Here is a 23,915-nt window from a genome sequence, read left to right as displayed (position 1 = left end):
CCAGAATTGAACACTATACTCCAAGTGTGGCCTAACTAATTTTCTATACAGCTGCAACATGACTTGTCAATTCTTATACTCAATGCCCCGGCCAATGAAGGCAAGCATGCCGTATGCCTTCTTGACTACCTTCTCCACCTGTGTTGCCCCTTTCAGTGACCTGTGGACCTGTACTCCTAGATCTCTACTATTCACTGTATATTCCCTACCTGCATTAGACCTTCCAAAATGCATGACCTCACATTTGACCGGATTAAACTCCATCTGCCATCTCTCCGCCCAAGTCACCAAACAATCTAAATCCTGCTGTATCCTCTGACAGTCCTCATCGCTATCCGCAATTCCACTAACCTTTGTGTCGTCTGCAAACTTACTAATCAGACCAGTTAAATTTTCCTCCAAATGACTTATATATACTACAAACAGCAAAGGTCCCAGCACTGATCCCTGCGGAACACCACTGGTAACAGTCCTCCAATTAGAAAAGCCTCCTTCCATTGCTAATCTCTGCCTTCTATGACCTAGCCAGTTCTGTATCCACCTTGCCAGCTCACCCCTGATCTCGTGTGACTTCACCTTTTGTACTAGTCTACCATGAGGGACCTTGTGAAAGGCCTTACTGAAGTCCATATAGACAACATCCACTGCCCTACCTGCATCAATCATCTTTGTGACCTCCTCGGAAAACTCTATCAAGTTAGTGAGACACGACCTCCCCTTCACAAAACCATGCTGCCTCTCACTGTGTAAAAAACGATCAGAGGTGATCGTCTCCCTAGACGCAGAAAAGGCCTTCGAAAGGGTCGAATGGAAATACCTCAGAGGTACTGGAGCGGTTTGGGCTTGGAACAGGGTTCACCTCCTGGGTAAAACTCCTATACAACATTCCCATGGGGAGCATATGGACCAACAACACCAACTCCTGATACTTCGAGCTGCACAGGGGCACCAGACAAGGATGCCCACTGTCCCCCCTGCTGTTCGCTCTAGCGATCAAACCATTAGCAGTTGCTCTCAGAGCAGCAAAAAGCTGGAGGGGGATCCAAAGGGGCGGCAGAGAGCACAGAGTCTCATTCTATGCAGATGACCTGCTCCTCTACATTTCGGACCCACAAAGCAGCATGGACGGAATCATCGTGCTGCTGAAAGAGTTTGGCACCTTCTCGGGCTACGAACTCAACATGAGCAAAAGCGAAATCTTCCCGGTACACACTCAAGGAGGGGGGCAGCATTAACGGGACTCCCGTTTAAACAAACCCGATTCAAATTCCGCTACCTGGGGATCCAAATAGCCCATGACTGGAAAGAGATCCACAAATCAGGGGGATAGATAGTATCCTTTGTGAGCAGGATAAAGAGTCCCACATGGTATGTTGCCTGCCCGGTGCTAGGGTGCGGGACATCTCTGACCGGCTTGAAAGGATACTGGAGAGGGAGGGGGAGGATCCAGTTGTTGTGGTCCATGTCGGTACCAACAACATAGGCAAGTCTAGAAAAGATGACCTGGTTTGAGATTATAAAGAGCTAGGATTCAAATTAAAAAACAGGTCCTCAAGGGTCATAATCTCCGGATTACTGCCCAAGCCACGTGCAAATTGGCATAGGGAGGCAAGAATAAGGGAAGTTAACACGTGGCTGAAAGAGTGGTGTGGGAAAGAGGGGTTCCTTTTCATGGGACACTGGCATCAGTTTTGGGACAGGGGGGACCTATACCGTTGGGATGGTCTCCACCTGAACCGAGCTGGGATCAGTGTTCTGGCGAAAAGAGTAAATAGGGTGGTCAATAGGACTTTAAACTAGAGATTGGGGGGGAAGGGAAAGTCAGGGAACCAAGAGGTGAAGTGATCTGTGGGAAGCGTAGCTGCTTAGGAATACAAAAAAGCACGAAAAGACATAACTCAGGAGAGGTTACGATAGTCCCCATCCCACAAAATATGACACAGTGTATGGAAAGGCTCAGTAAACCAAGGTCCGCCACACTAAGAAAACAAAAAGGGACGCCCAACAGGGAATTAAAGGTGCTATATTTAAATGCGCGCAGTGTACGGAACAAGGTAGATGAGCTTGTGGCCCAGATTGTGACTGGCAGGTATGATGTGGTAGGCATCACAGAGATGTGGTTGCAGGGGGTTCAGGACTGGCATTTAAACATCCAGGGATTCACAACCTATTGAAAAGACAGAGATGTGGGCAGAGGGGGCGGGGTTGCCTTGTTAATTAGGAATGAAATTAAATCAATAGCACTAAACGACATAGGGTCAGATGATGTGGAGTCTGTGTGGGTAGAGTTGAGGAACCACAAAGGCAAAAATAACCATAATGGGAGTTATGTACAGGCCTCCTAACAGTGGTCAGGACCAGGGGCACAAAATGCACCACAAAATAGAAAGTGCATGTCAGAAAGGCAAGGTCACAGTGATCATGGGGGACTTCAATATGCAGGTGGACTGGGTAAATAATGCTGCCAGTGGACCCAAGGAAAGGGAATTCATTGAATGTTTCCAGGAGGGCTTTTTGGAACAGCTTGTGATGGAGCCCACGAGGGAACAGGCCATTCTGGACTTGGTGTTATGTAATGAGCCAGACTTGATTAAAGATCTTAAAGTAAGGGAACACTTAGGAGGCAGTGATCATAATATGGTAGAATTCAATCTGCAATTTGAAAGAAAGAAGGTAGAATCAGATGTAAAGGTGTTACAGTTAAATAAAGGTAACTACAGGGGCATGAGGGAGGAACTGACGAAAATCGACTGGGAGCAGAGCCTCGTGGGAAAGACAGTAGAACAGCAATGGCAGGAGTTTCTGGGAGTAATTGAGGACACAGTACAGAGGTTCATCCCAAAGAAAAGAAAGGTTATCAGAGGGGGGATTAGGCAGCCATGGCTGACAAAGGAAGTTAGGGAATGCATCAAAGCAAAAGAGAAAACCTATAATGTGGCAAAGAGTAGTGGGAAGTCAGAAGATTGGGAAGGCTACAAAAACAAACAGAAGATAACAAAGAGAGAAATAAGGAAAGAGAGGATCAATTATGAAGGTAGGCTAGCCAGTAACATTAGGAATGATAGTAAAAGTTTCTTTAAATACATTAAAAACAAACGGGAGGCAAAAGTCGACATTGGGCCGCTCCAAAATGACGCTGGTAATCTAGTGATGGGAGACAAGGAAATAGCTGAGGAACTAAATAAGTACTTTGCGTCAGTCTTCACAGTAGAAGACATGAGTAATATCCCAACAATTCAGGAATGTCAGGGAGCAGAGTTGAATATGGTAGCCATCACAAAGGAGAAAGTGCTAGAGAAACTAAGAGGTCTAGAAATTGATAAATCTCCGGGCCCAGATGGGCTACAGAGCTCTAAAGGAGATAGCTGAAAAAATAGTGGAGGCTTTAGTTATGATCTTTCAAAAGTCACTGGAGTCAGGGAAAGTCCCAGAGGATTGGAAAATCGCTGTTGTAACCCCCCTGTTCAAGAAGGGAACAAGGAAAAAGATGGAAAATTATAGGCCAATTAGCCTAACCTCGGTTGTTGGCAAGATTCTAGAATCCATTGTTAAGGATGAGCTTTCTAAATTCTTGGAAGTGCAGGGTCGGATTAGGACAAGTCAGCATGGATTTAGTAAGGGGAGGTCGTGCCTGACAAACCGGTTATAGAGTTCTTTGTAGAGATAACAAATAGGTTAGACCAAGGAGAGCCAATGGATGTTATCTATCTTGACTTCCAAAAGGCCTTTGATAAGGTGCCTCACGGGAGACTGCTAGGTAAAATAAGGGCCCATGGTATTCGAGGCAAGGTACTAACATGGATTGACGATTGGCTGTCAGGCAGAAGGCAGAGAGTTGGGATAAAAGGTTCTTTTTCGGAATGGCAACCGATGACGAGTGGTGTACCGCAGGGTTCAGTGTTGGGGCCACAGCTGTTCTCTTTATATATTAACGATCTAGATGACGGGACTGGGGGCATTCTGGCTAAGTTTGCCGATGATACAAAGATAGATGGAGGGGCAGGTAGGTATGGAAGAGGTGGGGAGGCTGCAGAAAGATTTAGACAGTTTAGGAGAGTGGTCCAAGAAATGGCTGATGAAATTCAACGTGGGCAAGTGCGAGGTCTTGCACTTTGGAAAAAAGAATAGAGGCATGGACTATTTTCTAAACGGTGACAAAATTCATAATGCTGAAGTGCAAAGGGACTTGGGAGTCCTAGTCCAGGATTCTCTAAAGGTAAACTTGCAGGTTGAGTCCGTAATTAAGAAAGCAAATGCAATGTTGTCATTTATCTCAAGAGGCTTGGAATATAAAAGCAGGGATAGGGTGGACGTAGGGAAGTTGTTTCCATTAGCAGGGGAGACTAGGACCCGGGGGCACAGCCTTAGAATAAAAGGGAGTCACTTTAGAACAGAGATGAGGAGGAATTTCTTCAGCCAGAGAGTGGGTGGTCTGTGGAATTCATTGCCACAGAGGGCGGTGGAGGCCGGGACGTTGAGTGTCTTTAAGACAGAAGTTGATAAATTCTTGATTTCTCGAGGAATTAAGGGCTATGGAGAGAGAGCGGGTAAATGGAGTTGAAATCAGCCATGATTGAATGGTGGAGTGGACTCGATGGGCCGAATGGCCTTACTTCCGCTCCTATGTCTTATGGTCTTAACACATTCCCACTCTCCCTCGCGGGGAGAGTCCAGACGGTCAAAATGAACGTGCCGCCCAGGTACCTCTTCCTACTTAGATCCATCCCGATCTGCATCCCCAAGGCCTTTTTCAAAGCACTAGACGAACAGCCATCCCAAACCTACAATTCCACCACTGGCGGCGACAGCCGAGCGAATAAGGGGATGGATCAAGGAGCCAGAAGCCAAGTGGGTGCGTGCAGAAGAGGCCTCCGGCAAGGGGACCTCCCTCCGGGCCCTCGCCATGGTGGCCCTCCCATCCCCACCCAAAAAACACTCCAGCAGCCCGGTGGTGATAGCCACCCTCCAGTCCTGGAGCCAACTACGGCAGCAATTTGGCCTGACCAAAATGTCGGACAAAGCTCCCATCTGCAACAACCATGGGCGGGATTCTCCGACCCCACGCCGGGTCGGAGAATCGCCGGGGGGCGGCGTGAATCCCGCCCCCGCCGGCTTCTCTGGCGCCTGGGATTTGGCGGGGGCGGGAATCGCGCCGCGCCGGTCGGGGCCGATGGAGCGATGGGCCGAGTGGGCGCCCGTTTTTGGCCGGTCTCGCCGGCGTATGTTACGACAGGTATTTACTGGCGGGACCTGACTCCGCGGGCGGCCTCCAGGTCCTCAGGGAGAGCGCAGGGGGATCTGACCCCGGGGGGTGCCCCCATGGTGGCCTGGCCCGCGATCGGAGCCCACCGATCCATGGGCGGGCCTGTGCCGTGGGGGCACTCTATTCCTCCGCTCCGGCTGATGTAACAGTCCACGATGGCCAACGCGGAGATGAACCCCCCCTGCGCATGCGCTGGGATGACGCCAGCACACGCTGCGCATGCGCCAACTCACGCTGGCCTAGCCCCTGAAGGTGCAGAGGATTCCGCACCTTAGGGGCGGCCCGACAACGGAGTGGTTCACGGCACTCCTTCGCGCTGGAGTTGCCCGCCCTGCCGGTGTCTGAAGAATCCCGCCCATAGGTTCACACCAGCGCTGACTGACGCCACCTTTAAAAAGTGGGGACAAAACGGAGGGACACTGACAGTCAGGGACCTATACACGGACTGCAGGATCGCAACAGTGGACGAACTGACAGAGAAATTCCAGCTCGCCAGAGGAAATGACCTAAGGTACCTGCAACTCAAAACCTTCCTACGAAAGGAGACAAGGACGTATCCACAACTGTCACGACAGACATTACTGGAAGAGTTACTGGACCCAAGCATCCTAGATAAAGGGAACTGTAGCGACATGTATGAACGGCTGGTAGAAAGGGCCGACACCGTACTGGACGCAACAAGAAAGAAATGGGAGGAAGACCTGGGGATTGAAATAGGGTGGGGACTGTGGAGCGAAGCACTGCAAAGGATCAACTCCACCTCCACGTGCGCAAGCCTCAGCCTGATGCAACATAAAGTGGTACATAGAGCCCACTTAACAAGAACTCATATGAGTAGGTTCTTCCCAGAGGTGGAGAATAGATGTGAACGGTGCCAAGGAGGCCCGGCCAACCACGTCCACATGTTCGGATCTTGCCCCAGACTTGGGGTTGTACTGGACAGCCTTCTTCGAGGCAATGTTCAAAGTGGTGGGGATGAGGGTGGAGCCATGTCCAGAAATGGCAGTCTTCGGGGTATCAGACCAGCCAGGTCTATTCCTGGGGAGAAGGGCGGACGCCCTTGCCTCCCTGATCACCCGCCATAGAATCCTGTTCGGCTGGCGGTCAACAGCACCACCCAAAGCTGCAGACTGGCTGTCCGACCTCTCGGAATCTCTCCAAATGGAGAAAATCAAATTTGCCATCCGAGGGTCAGACGACGGCTTCCACAGAAAGTGGGAGCCATTCACCCAATTGTTCCGAGACCTGTTTGCGGCCAACAAACAAGCAGAAGAATAGCCAGGTAGCCAAGAAACAGGGGAAAGTGGCCGAGGCGGGGGAGGGAGGGATAGATCGGGTAGGGGGGGGGATAGCAGCTAAACCTAAGAGAAAAGAAAGGCGAACCACAGGAGAAGGGAAGGGGGGGGGAGAAGGGGGCAGATGGGGGGGAAGAGGGAGGAGACAGGGAACAATAGAGGGGACCCAGTGAGGTGGAGGGGAGGCAAGGGAATGACAGCCGGAAGGAGGGCACAGGGAACGATAACAAACTTGGTTTCTACAGGAGCAGAGAACAAAGAAAATCTGGGCGATAGACGGGACGAACGGCTGAAGCGGAGATGATCGTGAGACGACAACGGCAGCGAAAACCGTGCGGGAGAAGCAAGCGACAACACCAATACCAGATCCATTCGTGTATTGCCCTCTATAATTGTTCTGTAATTGTTTCCCTGGGCCCAAATGTACATGTACCCGCCCAGTTCTCCCCCCGCCCCCCCCCCCCCCCCCCCCACAAACAGATGCCTACTTATGTGCTAAAAACAATATTGCCAATTGTACAGAGCTGCTGTTGGTGAGCTAGCACATAATACCCTACCATTCTAACTTTTTGTTGTTCATCTTGTTTTTTTGTGCGTGTTCCCTTCTCTTCTATGTATATATATATTTATATATATATGCATGTATTCTATTTTGTGTACATAACGGTAAATATACTTTGTTGAAAAACCCAATAAAAAACATTTATATAAAAAAAAGAATTGCTTCCAATAGTTTCTCCCCAACTGAGGTTAAACTGACTGGCCTGTACTTTCCTGGTTTATCCCTTCCTCCCTTCTTGAATAATGGTACCACATTGTCTCTCCTCCAGTCCCCCTGCACCTCTCCTGTGGCCAGAAAGGAATTGAAAATTATTGCCAGCACCTTTGCTATTTCATCCCTTGCCTCACTCAACAGCCTGAGATACATTTCATCTGGCCATGGAGATTTGCCTACTATTAAGCCTGACAGACCATTCAGAACCTCCTCTCTGTCTATATTAATTTATTTGATTTTTATCACCGTCCTTCTACCTGATTGCTATATCAACACCAGTCCTCCACTATTGAACACCGACAGAAAGTATTCATTTAAAACTCTACCCTCTTCCTCCAGCTCCACACACAAATTGTCACTGTGGTCCTTAATGGGCCCTACTCTTTCCCTGATTATCCTTTTTCGCTTAATGTACTTTCCTTTATTTTACCTGCCAGTATCCTTTTTGCTCTCCTAATTTCCTTTTAAGTTCCCTTTTGCGTATTCTATACACCTCTAGGACTTCTGCTGTTTTGAGCCCTTGACATTTGCCATGAGCCTCCTTTTTCTCCTGATCCAATGCTGTATATCCCTTAATAGCCAGGATTCATTGGATTTGTTGGGCCCAACTTTTTTTTGATTGGAACATTTTGGCCCTGTCCTCTCCCTATTTCCTTCTTGAATGTGCCCCACTGTTCTGTCACAGATTTACCTAAAAGCTCCCAGTCCACCCTGTCCAAATCATATCTGATCTTATTAAAATCGGCTTTCCACCAGTTTAGAACTTCAGGTTATGACTGCTTCCCTTGGAGAAAAGAAGGTTGGTTGAGGAGAGATTTGATCAAGGTATTCAAAATCATGAGGAGTCTGGACAGAGTAGATAGGGAGAAATTACTTCCACTCATGAAGGGACCGAGAACGACAGGGCAGTTTAAAGTAATTGGCAAAAAAAAAGTGGAGATGAGAAAAAATGTTTACACACAGTGAGTGGTTAGGATCCAGAATGCACTGCCTGTGTGTGTGGTGGAGGTAGGTTCAATCGAGGCATTGAAAGGGGAAGTAAGCTGTTATCTGAAAAGGAAGAATGTGCTGGTTTACGATGAGAAGGTGGGAGAGTGGCACTAAGTGAAGATCTTATTCAGAGAACTGCTGCAGACATGATGGGCTGAATGGCCTCCTTCCACACTGTAACAAATCTGTGATTCACCAAGTAGTAAATGATGCAGTGGTATGGATTTTATACACACATAGTAGATTGTGCAGCACTACGGACCTCATATAATACAGTAGATGACGCAGTACTGTGGTCCTTATTTCACATACAGCAGTGTCCGCACAGTTGACAGTACGGTCACAACATTGTGGGTCAAGGCTCACTCAGATCTAAGGAGTTACAATACAACATTGCATTATTGAAGGTACAGTTGTTCGATGGGGTGTAAAGCCCTAGTTTGCCTGCTCTGATGGACACTAAAAATCTCAATACTATTTGCTGATCAGGAGTTATTCAAGCATAGCAGCCAACCTACATCATCAAAACACATGAACTGTTTACTCATCACGTTCTCACTTGTGGAATGTCAATCTGCACAAAGCAGCTTCCTTGTTTGTCTCCATCTCAACAATATCAACCATCAAAATACCTGAGATTTTTAAATATTTATTCTGCATAGATGGTACTATTGGAATGGCTAGAATTCCACAGGACCATAGAATCCCTACACTGAAGAGGGCCATTCGGCCCATCAAGTCTGCGCTGATCCCCTGAAAGAGCACTCTGCCCTGCATGTCTTTGGACTGTGGGAGGAAACCCACGCTGACACAGGGAGAACCTGCAAACTCCACACAGTCACCAAGGCTGGAATTGAACCTGGATCCCTGGCACTGTGAGGCAGCAATGCCAACCACTGAGTCGGCCTAACATCACAGGGTGGTGATGGGGCTTCTGGCTTGAGTAATCGTTTGATACACCACAATAGCTTGCCTGAACTATTCCTGGCAGTTAAAAGTCAACCACTGGCTCAGAGATCATTGGTATTTTCACAACAATCTGACAACTTCATCACCAGTTTCTCTGGTATTTACACCTTTTATTATTTTTAAAAATAAATTTAGAGTACCCAATTATTGCTTTTCCAATTAAAGGACAATTTAGTGTGGCCAATCTACCTTCCCTACACATCTTTGAGTTGTGGGGGTGAAACCCATGCAGACACGCAGGCCGCAGTGCTGACCACTGCGCCACTATGCCGCCCTACAAATTTTATTTAGACAAAAAATGAATTTAAACTTAAGTCAGAATCCCAAACTGCCATGGTAGTATTTTAATTCACATTCTTTGGATATCATGTCCAGTAACAAAGCTTGTACACTCCCATTTCCTTCAGTATATTCCAAGTTGTGATAATGCTCAAGTCCTTTCTGACTTCTTGCCAGTATGAAACTACAGCACCAACATCATGGGATAAAGACTTTGGAAACTACTGGTTCAACAATATTAGCCAAGGACAGTGAGGAACAGAAAGGAAAGGGGTAAACATGAGAAAAGATTAAAGAGGTCAATGCATAACAATGTGAATATTTTTCCCACTGTGCAAGAACTCAGTGGAGCTGAAGACAAAATAATGCACATTTATTCAAATTTATGAAATAGATGCAAAGATTTTTCAAAGATGCTTTTATGGGGAAGCTAGATAAGAACTGGGGAGGGAGAAAAGAAATAGAAGCATATGTTGATGGGGTTAGAGGAAATAGAATGGGAGGAAGTTCTAAAGAAGCATAAATACTGTTGTGGATTTGCTGGGCTGATTAGCCTGTTTCTGTGTTAGTGTGTGTAATATGCAAATTGTTTTAATATAACCTGCTTACCGCAAATATGATGCTGAGTTCATTAATCCAAAATGTCTTTTCTGTAGAAGCATGGTGAAGTTCATACCCATTCTAGCAACCCGCTGTTTAAAAAAAAACAAGTTAGGACTCCACTGATCAAGCAGTCACACAGGGCTTCATTCAAAAGCTGGTAACTGGTCAATTGGCAAAGGCATCATCTGCAACTTTACTTGGGTAAAGACAAACTTTGTGTCATTGGTCGTATAAGGTTCACCTCCTCAGTATAATTAGAACACCCGAACTCAAGGATAAAATGTTAACGTGATAGGAGTTGGAGTCAGCCCGTTGATCCTTGGAGGCTATTTCACCATTCAATAAGATCATAGAAACATAGAAAATAGGAGGCCATTCGGCCCTTCAAACCTGTTCCGCCATTCATTATGATCATGGTAGATTTCTACCTCCACTTTTCCCAAATCCCTTAATTCCCTTAGTGCCAAATCTACCAACCTCTGTCCTGACTATCCTCACAGATATCTGAGGCAGAGATTTCCAAACATTCACATCCCTGTGAGTGAAAAAGATTCTTGGTCCTATATCTCAGTCCTACATGGATGACTCCTTTTTTAAAAAAAATATATATTTTATTGAAAATTTTTCGATCACATTTTTTCCCCCTTACACATCAAACATAACAAAAAAGAAAATTTAACAGTGAACAAATAGCTAATCAACATGGTAAACTAATCATTTAACATAAACTAAAACTTTCCACCCCCCCCCCCCCCCCACCCTCCTCCCCCCTGGGTTGCTGCTGCTGGTCATCTGTCTTCCCTCTAACGTTCCCCTAGGTAGTCGAGGAATGGCTGCCACCGCCTGGTGAACCCTTGAGCCGATCCTCTCAGCGCAAACTTCATCTGCTCCAGTTTTATGAACCCCGCCATATCGTTTATCCAGGCCTCCAGTCCGAGGGGTTTCGCTTCCTTCCACATGAGTAGAATCCTACGCCGGGCTACTAGGGACGCAAAGGCCACAACGTCGGCCTCTTTCGCCTCCTGCACTCCCGGCTCATCCGCAACTCCAAATAAAGCTAGCCCCCAGCCTGGTTTGACCCGGACCTTCGCCAACTTCGAAATCACTCCCGTCACTCCCTTCCAATACCCCTCCAGTGCCGGGCACGACCAAAACATATGTGCGTGGTTTGCCGGGCTTCCGCCGCACCTCCCACACTTGTCCTCCACTCCAAAGAACCTGCTTAATCTTTCTCCCGTTATGTGTGGAAGAGGAATTTACCCTGCTTAGGGCATCAGCCCACATACCCTCCTCTATCTCCTCCCCTAGCTATTCTTCCCACTTTCCTTTTAATTCGCCCACCAGCTCCTCCCCCTCTTCCCTCATCTCTCGGTATATCTCTGACACCTTGCCCTCCCCGACCCACACCCCCGAAAGCACTCTGTCCTGGATCCCCTGTGCCGGGAGCAGCGGAAATTCCCTCACCTGTTGTCTTGTGAACCTGCATATATCTAAGGAAGTTTCCCCGGGGCAACTTATACTTTTCCTCCAATGCTCCCAAGCTCGCAAACGTCCCCTCTATAAATAAATCTCCCACCCTCCTAATTCCCAACTGGTGCCAGGTCTGAAATCCTCCATCCATCCTTCCTGGGGCAAACCTGTGATTGTTCCTGATTGGGGACCCCACCAGGGCTCCCCGCGCACCTCTCTGTCGCCTCCATCGTCCCCAAATATTCAATGTTGCCGCCACCACTGGGTTTGTGGTAAACCTTTTTGGTGAGAGCGGTAGCGGCGCCGTCACTAGCGCCTCTAGGCTCGTCCCTTTACAGGACTTTCTCTCCAGTCTTTTCCACGCCGCTCCCCCTCCCTCCATCATCCATTTACGAATCATCGCCACATTGGCGGCCCAATAGTTGTCGCCCAAATTCGGTAGCGCCAATCCTCCTCTGTCTCTGCTACGTTGTAGGAACCCCCTCCTTACCCTCGGGACTTTCCCTGCCCACACGAAGCTCGTGATGCTCCTGTCTATTTTTTAAAAAAAGGTCTTAGTGATTAGTATAGGGAGACATTGAAATACAAATAAGAGCCTCGGGAGGACCATCATCTTAATTGCCTGCACTCTGCCCGCCAATGACAGAGGCTGCATGTCCCACCTCTTGAAGTCCTCCTCCATTTGTTCTACCAATCTTGTCAGATTAAGTCTGTGTAAGGTTCCCCAGCTCCTAGCGATCTGAATCCCCAGGTATCGGAAGTTTCTTTCCACTTTCCTTAGAGGCAGGCCTTCTATCGCTCTACTCTGGTCCCCAGGGTGTATCACGAATAGTTCACTCTTCCCCATGTTAAGCCTATATCCCAAGAAATCTCCGAACTCCCTCAATATCTGCATGACCTCTGTCATCCCCCCCACTGGGTCCGTCACATACAACAGTAGGTCATCCGCGTATAGCGACACTCGGTGTTTTTCTCCCCCTCTAATCACCCCTCTCCATTTCCTGGAGTCTCTCAACGCCATGGCCAGAGGTTCAATTGCCAACGCGAACAACAATGGAGATAGCGGGCATCCCTGTCTTGTTCCCCTATATAGTCGGAAATACTCCGATCTTTGCCGACCCGTGACTACACTTGCCGTTGGGGCCCCATAAAGGAGTTTGACCCAGCTAATAAACCCGTTCCCGAACCCAAACCTCCTTAGCACCTCCCATAAGTACTCCCACTCCACCCTATCAAATGCCTTCTCTGCATCCATTGCCGCCACTATCTCTGCCTCCCCCTCCACTGGGGGCATCATTATCATCCCTAATAGTCGTCGCACATTGACATTCAGTTGTCTCCCCTTTACGAACCCTGTCTGGTCTTCGTGCACCACCCCCGGGACACAGTCCTCTATCCTCGATGCCAGTACCTTTGCCAACAATTTGGCGTCCACATTCAATAATGAAATAGGTCTATAGGACCCGCACTGCAACGGATCTTTATCCTGCTTCAGAATTAGCGATATTGTCGCCTCCGACATTGTCGGGGGTAAAGTCCCTCCTTCCCTGGCCTCATTAAACGTCCTCACCAACAGCGGGGCCAACAAGTCCACGTATTTTCTATAAAATTCCACCGGGAACCCGTCTGGTCCCGGAGCCTTCCCTGCTTGCATATTCCCCAGCCTCTTAATAACCTCGTCCACCCCAATCGGTGCCCCCAGGCCTTCCACCTCCTGCTCCTCCACCCTCGGGAACCTCAATTGATCCAGGAACTGCTGCATCCCCTCCTCTCCCTCCTCTCCCTCCGGGGGTTGGGACCTATACAGTCCTTCATAAAAGGTCTTGAACACCTCGTTTATCTTCCCTGCTCTCCGCACTGTAGCTCCCTTTTCGTCTCTAATTCCCCCTATCTCCCTCGCCGCTGTCCTCTTTCGCAGCTGATGGGCCAGCAGCCGACTAGCCTTTTCCCCATATTCATTCCTCCTCCCCTGTGCCTTCCTCCACAGCACCTCCGCCCTTCTGGTGGTCAAAAGGTCGAATTCCGTCTGGAGTCGTCTTCTCTCCCTGTACAGTCCCTCCTCCGGGGTCTCCGCAAATTCCCTGTCCACCCTTAAAATCTCCCCCAGTAATCTTTCCCTTTACTTGGTCTCTGTTTTCCCTTTGTGGGCCCTAATGGAGATCATCTCTCCTCTGACCACCGCTTTTAGTGCTTCCCATACCACTCCCACTCGGACCTCCCCGTCGTCATTGGCCTCCAGGTACCTCTCAATACATCCCCGCACTCTTCCACACACTCCCTCATCCGCCATCAATCCCACATTTAATCGCCAGAGTGCTCGCTGCTCCCTTTCCTCTCCTAGTTCCAGGTCCACCCAGTGTGGGGCATGGTCCGAAACCGCTATGGCTGAATACTCAGCTTCTTCCACCCTTGAGATCAACGACCTTCCCAGAACAAAAAAATCTATCCGGGAGTACACTTTCTGGACATGGGAGAAGAAGGAGAACTCCCTGGCCCTCGGTCTAAGAAATCGCCATGGATCCACTCCCCCCATTTGGTCCATAAACCCCTTGAGCACCTTGGCTGCTGCCGGCCTTCTTCCGGTCTGAGATCTGGATCTATCTAACCCTGGGTCCAGCACGGTGTTGAAGTCCCCTCCCAATATCAAGTTTCCTACCTCCAGGTCCGGTATACGACCCAACATCCATCTCATAAATCCCGCATCGTCCCAATTCGGGGCATATACATTAACCAGCACGACCTCCATTCCCTCCAGCCTGCCACTCACCATTACATATCTACCTCCGCTATCTGCTACAATGCTCCTTGCTTCAAATGCTACCCGTTTCCCCACCAATATGGCCACCCCTCTATTCTTTGCATCTAGTCCTGAGTGGAACACCTGTCCCACCCATCCTTTCCTTAACCTAACTTGGTCCGCCACCTTCAGGTGCGTCTCCTGGAGCATAGCCACGTCTGCCCTTAGTCCTTTCAAGTGCGCGAGCACTCGGGCCCTTTTAATCGGTCCATTCAGGCCTCTCACGTTCCACGTGATCAGCCTCACTAGGGGGCTACCTGCCCCCTTCCCGTGTCGACTAGCCATCACCTTCTCTAGGCCAGTCCCGTATCCCACCTCCGCGCTCCCACTCGCTCCCCAGCCGTCGCATTCCATCCCCGTCCACCCACTCTTTAGCCATTTCCTCTTTGATTTCCGCAGCAGCCACCCAGTTATCTCCCCCCTCCTCCCCCCCCGCTAGATCCCCTTCTAGCGTGATTGCTCCCCCCATATTACTTCCGCAAGTCAGCTGACTTCAACTGACCCCGGCTACTCCTGCTCCCTCCTTGACCCCCCCGTGTGGGGTACTCCCATCTGCCTTGCACCACCACGCGGAGCTCTGTCACCTGGGTCCTTTGTGCCTCCTTGAGCCCCTCAATTGCCTGTAGCATCGGGGTCAGCACCTCCCTCTTTAGTAGCTCCACACACCGTCTCAAGAATTCGTCTTGCTCGGGCCCCCATGTCGCCTGGGCTTTCTCCGCTGCCATCTTGTGCCTTCTCCCTTTCTGTCCCTATCTTTGAGGATTCCTCGCGCTGCAGCCGCCGCCGCCGATATTTTCCTCTTTCGTTGGGGGGGGGGGAGGGGGGGGACGACGACTCCCTATTCACTCACCCCACACCGGGTTTCGTCGCGCGAAAATGTCCCGTTGGGGCTCTTAAAAGAGCCCGAAGGTCCGTTGGAGCTGGAGCCGCCGAAACGTGCAGCTTAGCTAGTCATCGCCGCAACCGGAAGTCCATGGATGATGCCTTATTCTAAGACTGTGACTCTGTATTCTATATTCTGCAGACAGGGAAAGCAGTCTCCCATAAGTCCTATCAAGCCCCTTAATATAACATTTCAATGCAATTCTTTTAAACTCCAGGGATTCGCTGACTAGACCAGCATTTACTGCCAATCACTAACAGCCCTCGAGAAGGTGATAGTGAGATGCCTTATTGAAATACTGCAGTTCATGTGGTGTAGGTACACTCATAGTGCTGTTAGGGATGGAGTTTCAGGATATTGACCGAGCGACAGTGAAGGAACGATGATATATTTCCAAGTTAAGATGGTGTGTGGTTTGGAGGGAATTTGCAAGTGGTGGTGTTCCCATGCATCTGCTGCCCTTGTCCTTCCAGATAGTGGCAGTCGCCAGTTTGGAAGGTTCTGTCGAAGGAGTGCCTACAGTCCATTCTGTAAATGGTACACACTGCTGCCACTGTGCATCCGGTGACGGGGATGTGCTGACGCAAGAAAGGTGGCTCTTCTTGAAGTTGGAATTTGGCACTTTTAGCCCCAAAGCAGGTTACTAATTTTGCAAACACTTCCTTCATCTTCCTTCAAGATCACCACAGCTACCGAAAAATGCCTGCAAACAATTCCAGGGGCCTGAAAGACAGCAGGATCATCAAGAGCCTGGAAAGGAAGGATAGGGCGACGGCGAGCATAAGGAGTGGGATGGAGCGGGCTGTACCCAAACAGGGCCGGGTTGCCGTGGCATTTCTCGGACTACCCCCCAATAAGCGAGTGGATTGACCTCCTAACACAGGAGCTCCTAAAGCACAGAGACGCCATCATGCTAGAGATTATTAACGGTGAAGGTGGCGGTTGCGGGCGCCCTGTCCCCCTTCAAGGTGGTGCTGGAAAAGACAGAGCAATGGCTGAAGGAGCAGGAGGCAACCATCAGGGAGCTGGAGAAGGCAGCAACCAACCAGACCAACTGGATCGCCTCACTGGAGATGGAGGTGGCAAGGTTGGTGGTGACGCTGAAGGGTCGGTCGAGGACCAGGTCACAACGCCAGAATCTCCGCATTGTGGGCCTACCAGAAGGCATGGAGGGCAGGAGCCCCATGGAGTATGTGACTCAGATGCTGGGGAAACTGGTCAGGGGGAGAACCTCCCCAAAACCCCAAAGGTAGACAGAGCCCACCGGTCACTCCGGCCAAGGCCGAAAATGAGAGAGCAGCCCCGAGCTGCACCAGTACCAAAACGGAGGAGATTCTGAACTGGACAAGGCACACACGGTCCTGTAAGTGGGAGGGACACTCGATCTGTGCGTACCAAGACATTGGAGTACACCTGGCCAAGCACCCAGCTGTATTCAACACAACTAAGGCAGCCCTATTCAAGAGCAAGGTGTGGCTTGGGATGCTGTATTCGGCCAAGCTCTGGGTAACCTTCAAGGCAAAGGAGTATTACTTTAACCTTTCAGGGGAAGGAGTATTACTTCACTGCAACTGCTGAAGCAGACAGATTTGTGCGCAGGCACTGGCTGGGAAGGCAGCAGCAACAGCATTGAATCTGAACTTCTTTAAAAAAGGACAATTGGACGGGATAGAACTGCCTCATTTTCTGTCTGCTACGAGGAAGGAGGGGGTGAGAGCAGTACCATGCGAAGAGTGGGGAGAAGGAGGAGGGGGGTGGGGGGTGGGGGGGGAAGGAACACAGCATGTAAAGGAAGGTAAAGATCGCTCCGGGGTCGGCGAAGGGGGGGGACATGGCACAGCTCCCGAGGAGGAAGAAAGTTCCTGGCAGAGGGGGGGTTTGGACAAAACTCTGGATAGGGGGTTGGAACAGGGTGTAGAACGCTGGCTACGACAAGGCACACATGGCAACAGCAGCAAGAAGAATGCCATCTTAGATGATCCCCAAACGAAAGTGAACCCCGGAGTACAGGGGCCCGTCCACATGGCAGTTATGGTGACAACGGCCATCTTGGATGGCCCCTGAACAAAGGGAAACCCCAGAGTGCAGGGGCTCAGCCGCTTGGTGAATATGGCGACAATGGCCAACTTGGTGGCCCACAAACAAAGGGAAACCCTGGCACATCCACAAGGTAAGTATGGTTGACCCAGCAGGAGGGATGGGGGGGCAGAAATCCCCATTAGGATAGTCACCTGGAAGGGACTGAGCGGCCCAGTGAAAGGATCCAGAACTTTCGCCCATTTGAAAAGTGTGAGGACCAATGTTATCTTCCTCCAAGATATGTACCTGAGGGAGAAGGACTGACCGCAGGTTAGAAAGAGCTGGGTAGGGCAGACATACCAATCATATTCCGGGACAAGGGCTCGGGGGGGACCATTCTGGTTAACAAGACGACTGCCTTCAAGGCGACAAAGAAGGTCAGAGACCCAGGGGGACAGTATGTCATGGTTAGCCGTGTCCTAGATGGAGCATCAGTGGTTCTCGGAAATCAAGAGTTGAACACCTTCATGGAGCAGATGGGGGCAGTGGACTCCTGGAGGTTCACGCACCCAGGGGAGAAGAGTTCTCCTTCTTCTCTCAGGTACACAGGGTCTACTCCAGGATCAACTTCTTTGTCGTGGGTATAGCAGTGCTTCCAGGGATAATAAAAGCGGGGTAATCCCACAATCGTAATCTCCGACCATGCTCCACACTACGTGGATGTGAGATTGGAGATGGACCAGGCACACCGCCTCCCCATGGAGGATGAACACAGCCCTCCTGGCCGATAAAGCATTCTGTGAACAGATATCACCAGCCTTAGATGGGTACGTTACCAAGAACCAGAATGGAAAGGTCTCACCCTCCACGTTCAAGGAGACACTGAAGGAGGTGAAAAAGGGGGAAATTATTGCATTCAAGGCATGTAAACATAGAACATAGAACATAGAACAATACAGCGCAGTACAGGCCCTTCGGCCCACGATGTTGCACCGAAACAAAAGCCATCTAACCTACACTATACCATTATCATCCATATGTTTATCCAATAAACTTTTAAATGCCCTCAATGTTGGCGAGTTCACTACTGTAGCAGGTAGGGCATTGCACGGCCTCACTACTCTTTGCGTAAAGAACCTACCCCTGACCTCTGTCCTATATCTATTACCCCTCAGTTTAAGGTTATGTCCCCTCGTGCTAGCCATTTCCATCCGCGGGAGAAGGCTCTCACTGTCCACCCTATCTAACCCTCTGATCATTTTGTATGCCTCTATTAAGTCTCCTCTTAACCTTCTTCTCTCTAACGAAAACAACCTCAAGTCCATCAGCCTTTCCTCATAAGATTTTCCCTCCATACCAGGCAACATCCTGGTAAATCTCCTCTGCACCCGTTCCAAAGCCTCCATGTCCTTCCTATAATGCGGTGACCAGAACTGTACGCAATACTCCAAATGCGGCCGTACCAGAGTTCTGTACAGCTGCAACATGACCTCCTGACTCCGGAACTCAATCCCTCTACCAATAAAGGCCAACACTCCATAGGCCTTCTTCACCACCCTATCAACCTGGGTGGCAACTTTCAGGGATCTATGTACATATCCCTCTGCTCATCCACACTTTCAAGAACTTTTCCATTAGCCAAATATTCCACATTCCTGTTTTTCCTTCCAAAGTGAATCACCTCACACTTCTCTACATTAAACTCCATTTGCCACCTCTCAGCCCAGCACTGCAGCTTATCTATATCCCTCTGTAACCTGCTACTTCCTTCCACACTATCGACAACACCACCGACTTTAGTGTCGTCTGCAAATTTACTCACCCACCCTTCTGCGCCTTCCTCTAGGTCATTGATAAAAATGACAAACAGCAACGGCCCCAGAACAGATCCTTGTGGTACTCCACTTGTGACAGAACTCCATTCTGTCACATTTCCCATCAACCACCACCCTCTGTCTTCTTTCAGCTAGCCAATTTCTGATCCACATCTCTAAATCACCCTCAATCCCCAGCCTCCGTATTTTCTGCAATAGCCTACCGTGGGGAACCTTATCAAACGCTTTGCTGAAATCCATATACACCACATCAACTGCTCTACCCTCGTCTACCTGTTCAGTCACCTTCTCAAAGAACTCGATAAGGTTTGTGAGGCATGACCTACCCTTCACAAAGCCATGCTGACTATCCCTGATCATATTATTCCTATCTAGATGATTATAAATCTTGTCTCTTATAATCCCCTCCAAGACTTTACCCACTACAGACGTGAGGCTCACCGGTCTATAGTTGCCGGGGTTGTCTCTGCTCCCCTTTTTGAACAAAGGGACCACATTTGCTATCCTCCAGTCCTCTGGCACTATTCCTGTATCCAATGATGATATAAAAATCAAAGCCAATGGTCCAGCAATCTCTTCCCTGGCCTCCCAGAGAATCCTAGGATAAATCCCATCAGGTCCCGGGGACTTATCTATTTTCAGCCTGTCCAGAATTGCCAACACCTCTTCCCTACGTACCTCAATGCCATCTAATCTATTTACCTGGAGCTCAGCATTCTCCTCCACAACATTATCTTTTTCCTGAGTGAATACTGACGAAAAATATTCATTTAGTATCTCGCCTATCTCTTCAGACTCTACACACAATTTCCCATCCCTGTCCTTGACTGGTCCTACTCTTTCCCTCGTCATTCGCTTATTCCTGACATACCTATAGAAAGCTTTTGGGTTTTCCTTGACCCTTCCTGCCAAATACTTCTCATGTCCCCTCCTTGCTCGTCTTAGCTCTCTCTTTAGATCCTTCCTCGCTACCTTGTAACTATCCATCGCCCCAACTGAAACTTCACACCTCATCTTCACATAGGCCTCCTTCTTCCTCTTAACAAGAGATTCCACTTCTTTGGTAAACCACGGTTCCCTCGCTCGGCACCTTCCTCCCTGCCTGACCGGTACATACTTATCAAGAACACGCAGTAGCTGATCCTTGAACAAGCTCCACTTATCCAGTGTGTCCAACACTTGCAGCCTACTTCTCCACCTTATCCCCCCCAAGTCACGTCTAATGGCATCATAATTGCCCTTCCCCCAGCTATAACTCTTGCCCTGCGGTGTATACTTATCCCTTTCCATCCTTAACGTAAACGTCACCGAATTGTGGTCACTGTCCCCAAAGTGCTCACCTACCTCCAAATCCAACACCTGGCCTGGTTCATTACCCAAAACCAAATCCAATGTGGCCTCGCCTCTTGTTGGCCTGTCAACAAACTGTGTCAGGAAACCCTCCTGCACACACTGTACGAAAAACGACCCATCGAATGTACTCGAACTATATCTTTTCCAGTCAATATTTGGAAAGTTAAAGTCTCCCATAATAACTACCCTGTTACTTTCGCTCTTATCCAGGATCATCCTCGCCATCCTTTCCTCTACATCCCTAGAACTATTTGGAGGCCTATAGAAGACTCCCAACAGTGTGACCTCTCCTTTCATGTTTCTAACCTCAGCCCATACTACCTCGGAAGATGAGTCCCCATCTAGCATCCTCTCCGCCCCGTAATACTGCTCTTCACTAGCAGCGCCACACCTCCCCCTCTTTTGCCTCCTTCTCTGAGCTTACTAAAACACCTAAACCCAGGAACCTGCAACATCCATTCCTGTCCCTGCTCTATCCATGTCTCCGAAATGGCCACAACATCGAAGTCCCAGGTACCAACCCATGCTGCCAGTTCCCCTACCTTATTTCGTATACTCCTGGCATTGAAGTAGACACACTTCAAACCACCTACCTGAACACTGGCCCCCTCCTGCGACGTCAAATCTGAGCTCCTGACCTCTATACTCTCATTCTCCCTTACCCTAAAACTACAATCCAGGTTCCCATGCCCCTGCTGCATTAGTTTAAACCCCCCCAAGATAGGAAGGCGAGGGCGGCTAGGCAAAAGCTGCTCGACTCCATACTGGAGGTAGACCGGCGGTACACCACGGCTCCAACCATGAAACTACTGATGGAGAGGGAAACGCTACAAATGGACTTTAACCTGCTCTCCACTGGGAAAGCAGTGCACCAGCTCTGCCAGACATGAGCATGGAGCCAAAGCCAGCCGCCTGCTGGCCCACCAGCTGGGAAAGCAGGCAACCACAAGGGAAATAGCCCAAGTAAAAGACAGAAGCGGCAAGCTGGTCCCAGGGCCAGAGCAGATCAATGAAGCCTCTGCAATCTTCCACTGGGAGCTGGATACCTCCGAGCCCCCAGTGGGGGACTCGCAGATTAAGCGTTCCTCGACAGCTGGATATGCCGATCTTGGGGGAAGATACAGATGGGACCTGGAAGCACCATTCGAACTGGGGGAAGCCATGAAGGTGGGAAGGCGCTGGGGCCTGATGGATTTCTGGTGAACGTCTAGAAACAATTTGCACCAGCAATGGCCCCGACCTGTAGGAGATGTTCGCAGAATCACTAGCAAGGGGAACCCTGCCACCAACGCTGGCTGAAGCCTCAATAATGCTGATCCCCTAAAAAGACAAAGATCCAATGGAGAGCGGGTCCTATAGACTCATCTCACTCCTTAACAGCGAAGCTAAAATCCCAATGATCGCCCTTCAGTACATCCTCAGGACAAAACTGAGTCTCCAACTCCTCCCTTCTCTTTCTCCACCACTGGGAAGAACAACCCATCTAGAAACTCCAACATGTCTGCCTCACTGCCTCTGACCTATAGAGATCCTTGTAAAAAAAACTCAAATGATGCACTGCCCTCCAACAGGGCAGAGACCAAGCTGCCTAATCTTTATGATCTCCCAGGAAGCTGCCTGCCACCTCATCTGATGAGCCAAAGGACAGCCTGCCTTCTCCCTGTACTCTGAAACCATCCCCCTCGAGCGCTACAGCTGGCCCACCGCCTTCCCTGTGGACACCAGATCAAACTGCATTTGCAGCTGCTTCCTAGTTTCCAGCACCCGGAGTAGGGTCCTACTAATCGGAGTTGCCAGCAAACTCCGGAGTAGGATCCAAATAGCGGTGATCCATCTCCAAAATCTCACCCACCAGTCGCTACTATTCCGCCCTCACCATCCAATCTAAATGTGCCTTATAGATTACCTCCCCACCTTACAACCTGCTAAAGGGCCTCTCACAACGTGGAGGGAAAGACCCCCCCACCTTCCCTCCCATCTGCTCTCTAAAGGCCAGAACCGCCTTCTCCACTCCTGATAGAGCCAAAGATGTAGACCTGGACCGGTCCACTTTAGGATCCAGTACACAATTAAAGTCCCCTCCCAGAACAACCGGTGCGTAACTAGATCGGAATGGATGCCAACAGATTCTTAATAAAAGCCAAATCATCCCAAATGTCATCCCAATAGACATTTACCATTATCACCAAAATACCCGCTAGAGACCTACTGACCACCACGTACCTACCATTAGGATCCGCCACAATCCTGGTGACCGATAAGGGGACCCGCTTATTAACCAAAATTGCCGCACCTCGGACCCCGTTATCAAAGCCGGAGTGAAACACATGTCCCACCCAGCCCCTCCGCAGTCTGGTCTGATCTCTTACCCATAATGAATCTCCTGCAAATGCACCACATCAGCATTTTAGATTCCTTAGGTGAGCAAAATCTCTTGACCGCTTCACGAGGCCACTCAACATTCTTACGTTCCAGGTGACCAACCAAATTGGAACGAGGCCACTCAACACTCTTACGTTCCAGGTGACCAACCAAATTGGAGTCTTCAGCGACATCCCCCCCCCCGCGTGTAAACAAAGAAAGTCCTATCAGCACCATCAGCAAACTAACCCTCTCCCCACTTGCACTTAACATCCCACCCAAATACGAAAACTGAAACCAAACCCCCCCCAAGCCCCAACCCAGAAGCTAAGCCTCCCAAACCTGATCAAACCGGTTCAACAGCTGCAGCTCCACCCCCCCCCCCCAACCATCTCACTCGTTTGTTAGCCTTGTTTATTGCTAGCGGGGCAGTCTCCCCCTCCCCCAGGACAAAGAAAAAGATAATGACATAGCCCACCTAGAGGATAAAACAGTCCTCATAGTACTGTCCTCATCATAAAAATCCCCCATCAACTCCATATACAGAAAAATAAATGTAATCACGACTTTATACATTACTTCCCAACACCCTTCCCAACCCACATACATCAAAGATCTTATACGACACATTCAACTAGCCCCAATTTCATCCTTTTCAATGCAGGTATCCGCTTCCCCGGTTCCTCAAAGTAATAGTCCTTTAACTTACGTGTGACCCGCAACCTTGCCGGATATACCAATCCAAACCAAACTCCTTTCTCTTACAGAACGGCCTTAACCTAATTAAAGGCTGCCTGCTTCGTCAGCTCTGACCCCACGTCCCGGTAAATCCTCAAGAGGTTTCCTTCACACTTCAAGTTATGGTGTTCTTGTGCCAACTTCAGAACCCTCTCCTTCTCCCTAAAGCTGTGGAAGCGAATAATGATCGCTCGAGGTGGCTCGATCAGCTGAGGAGTCTGCCTAAGTGTCCGAGATGAGCTCTATCCAGCTCCAGACGTGACGCGAGACCATCCTCACCCATCA

The 23,915-nt window shown here is 49.4% G+C and overlaps 1 protein-coding gene across 3 annotated transcripts in view; it reads right to left on the bottom strand.

Moving 5' to 3' along the window:
* Positions 1 to 23,915, bottom strand: part of LOC140398912 (DDB1- and CUL4-associated factor 4-like) — a 282,089-nt gene that overhangs the window by 195,137 nt on the left and 63,037 nt on the right. For all 3 annotated transcript variants that reach the window (XM_072487889.1, XM_072487908.1, XM_072487899.1), the window contains exon 5: positions 10,181 to 10,263. In XM_072487889.1, the coding sequence (XP_072343990.1) occupies positions 10,181 to 10,263 (83 nt within the window). The remainder of the gene's footprint in view (positions 1 to 10,180; positions 10,264 to 23,915) is intronic.

Source organism: Scyliorhinus torazame, chromosome 2, assembly GCF_047496885.1.
Source record: "Scyliorhinus torazame isolate Kashiwa2021f chromosome 2, sScyTor2.1, whole genome shotgun sequence".
Classification (NCBI taxonomy): Eukaryota; Metazoa; Chordata; class Chondrichthyes; order Carcharhiniformes; family Scyliorhinidae; genus Scyliorhinus; species Scyliorhinus torazame.
This window is presented reverse-complemented; position numbering and strand designations above follow the sequence as displayed.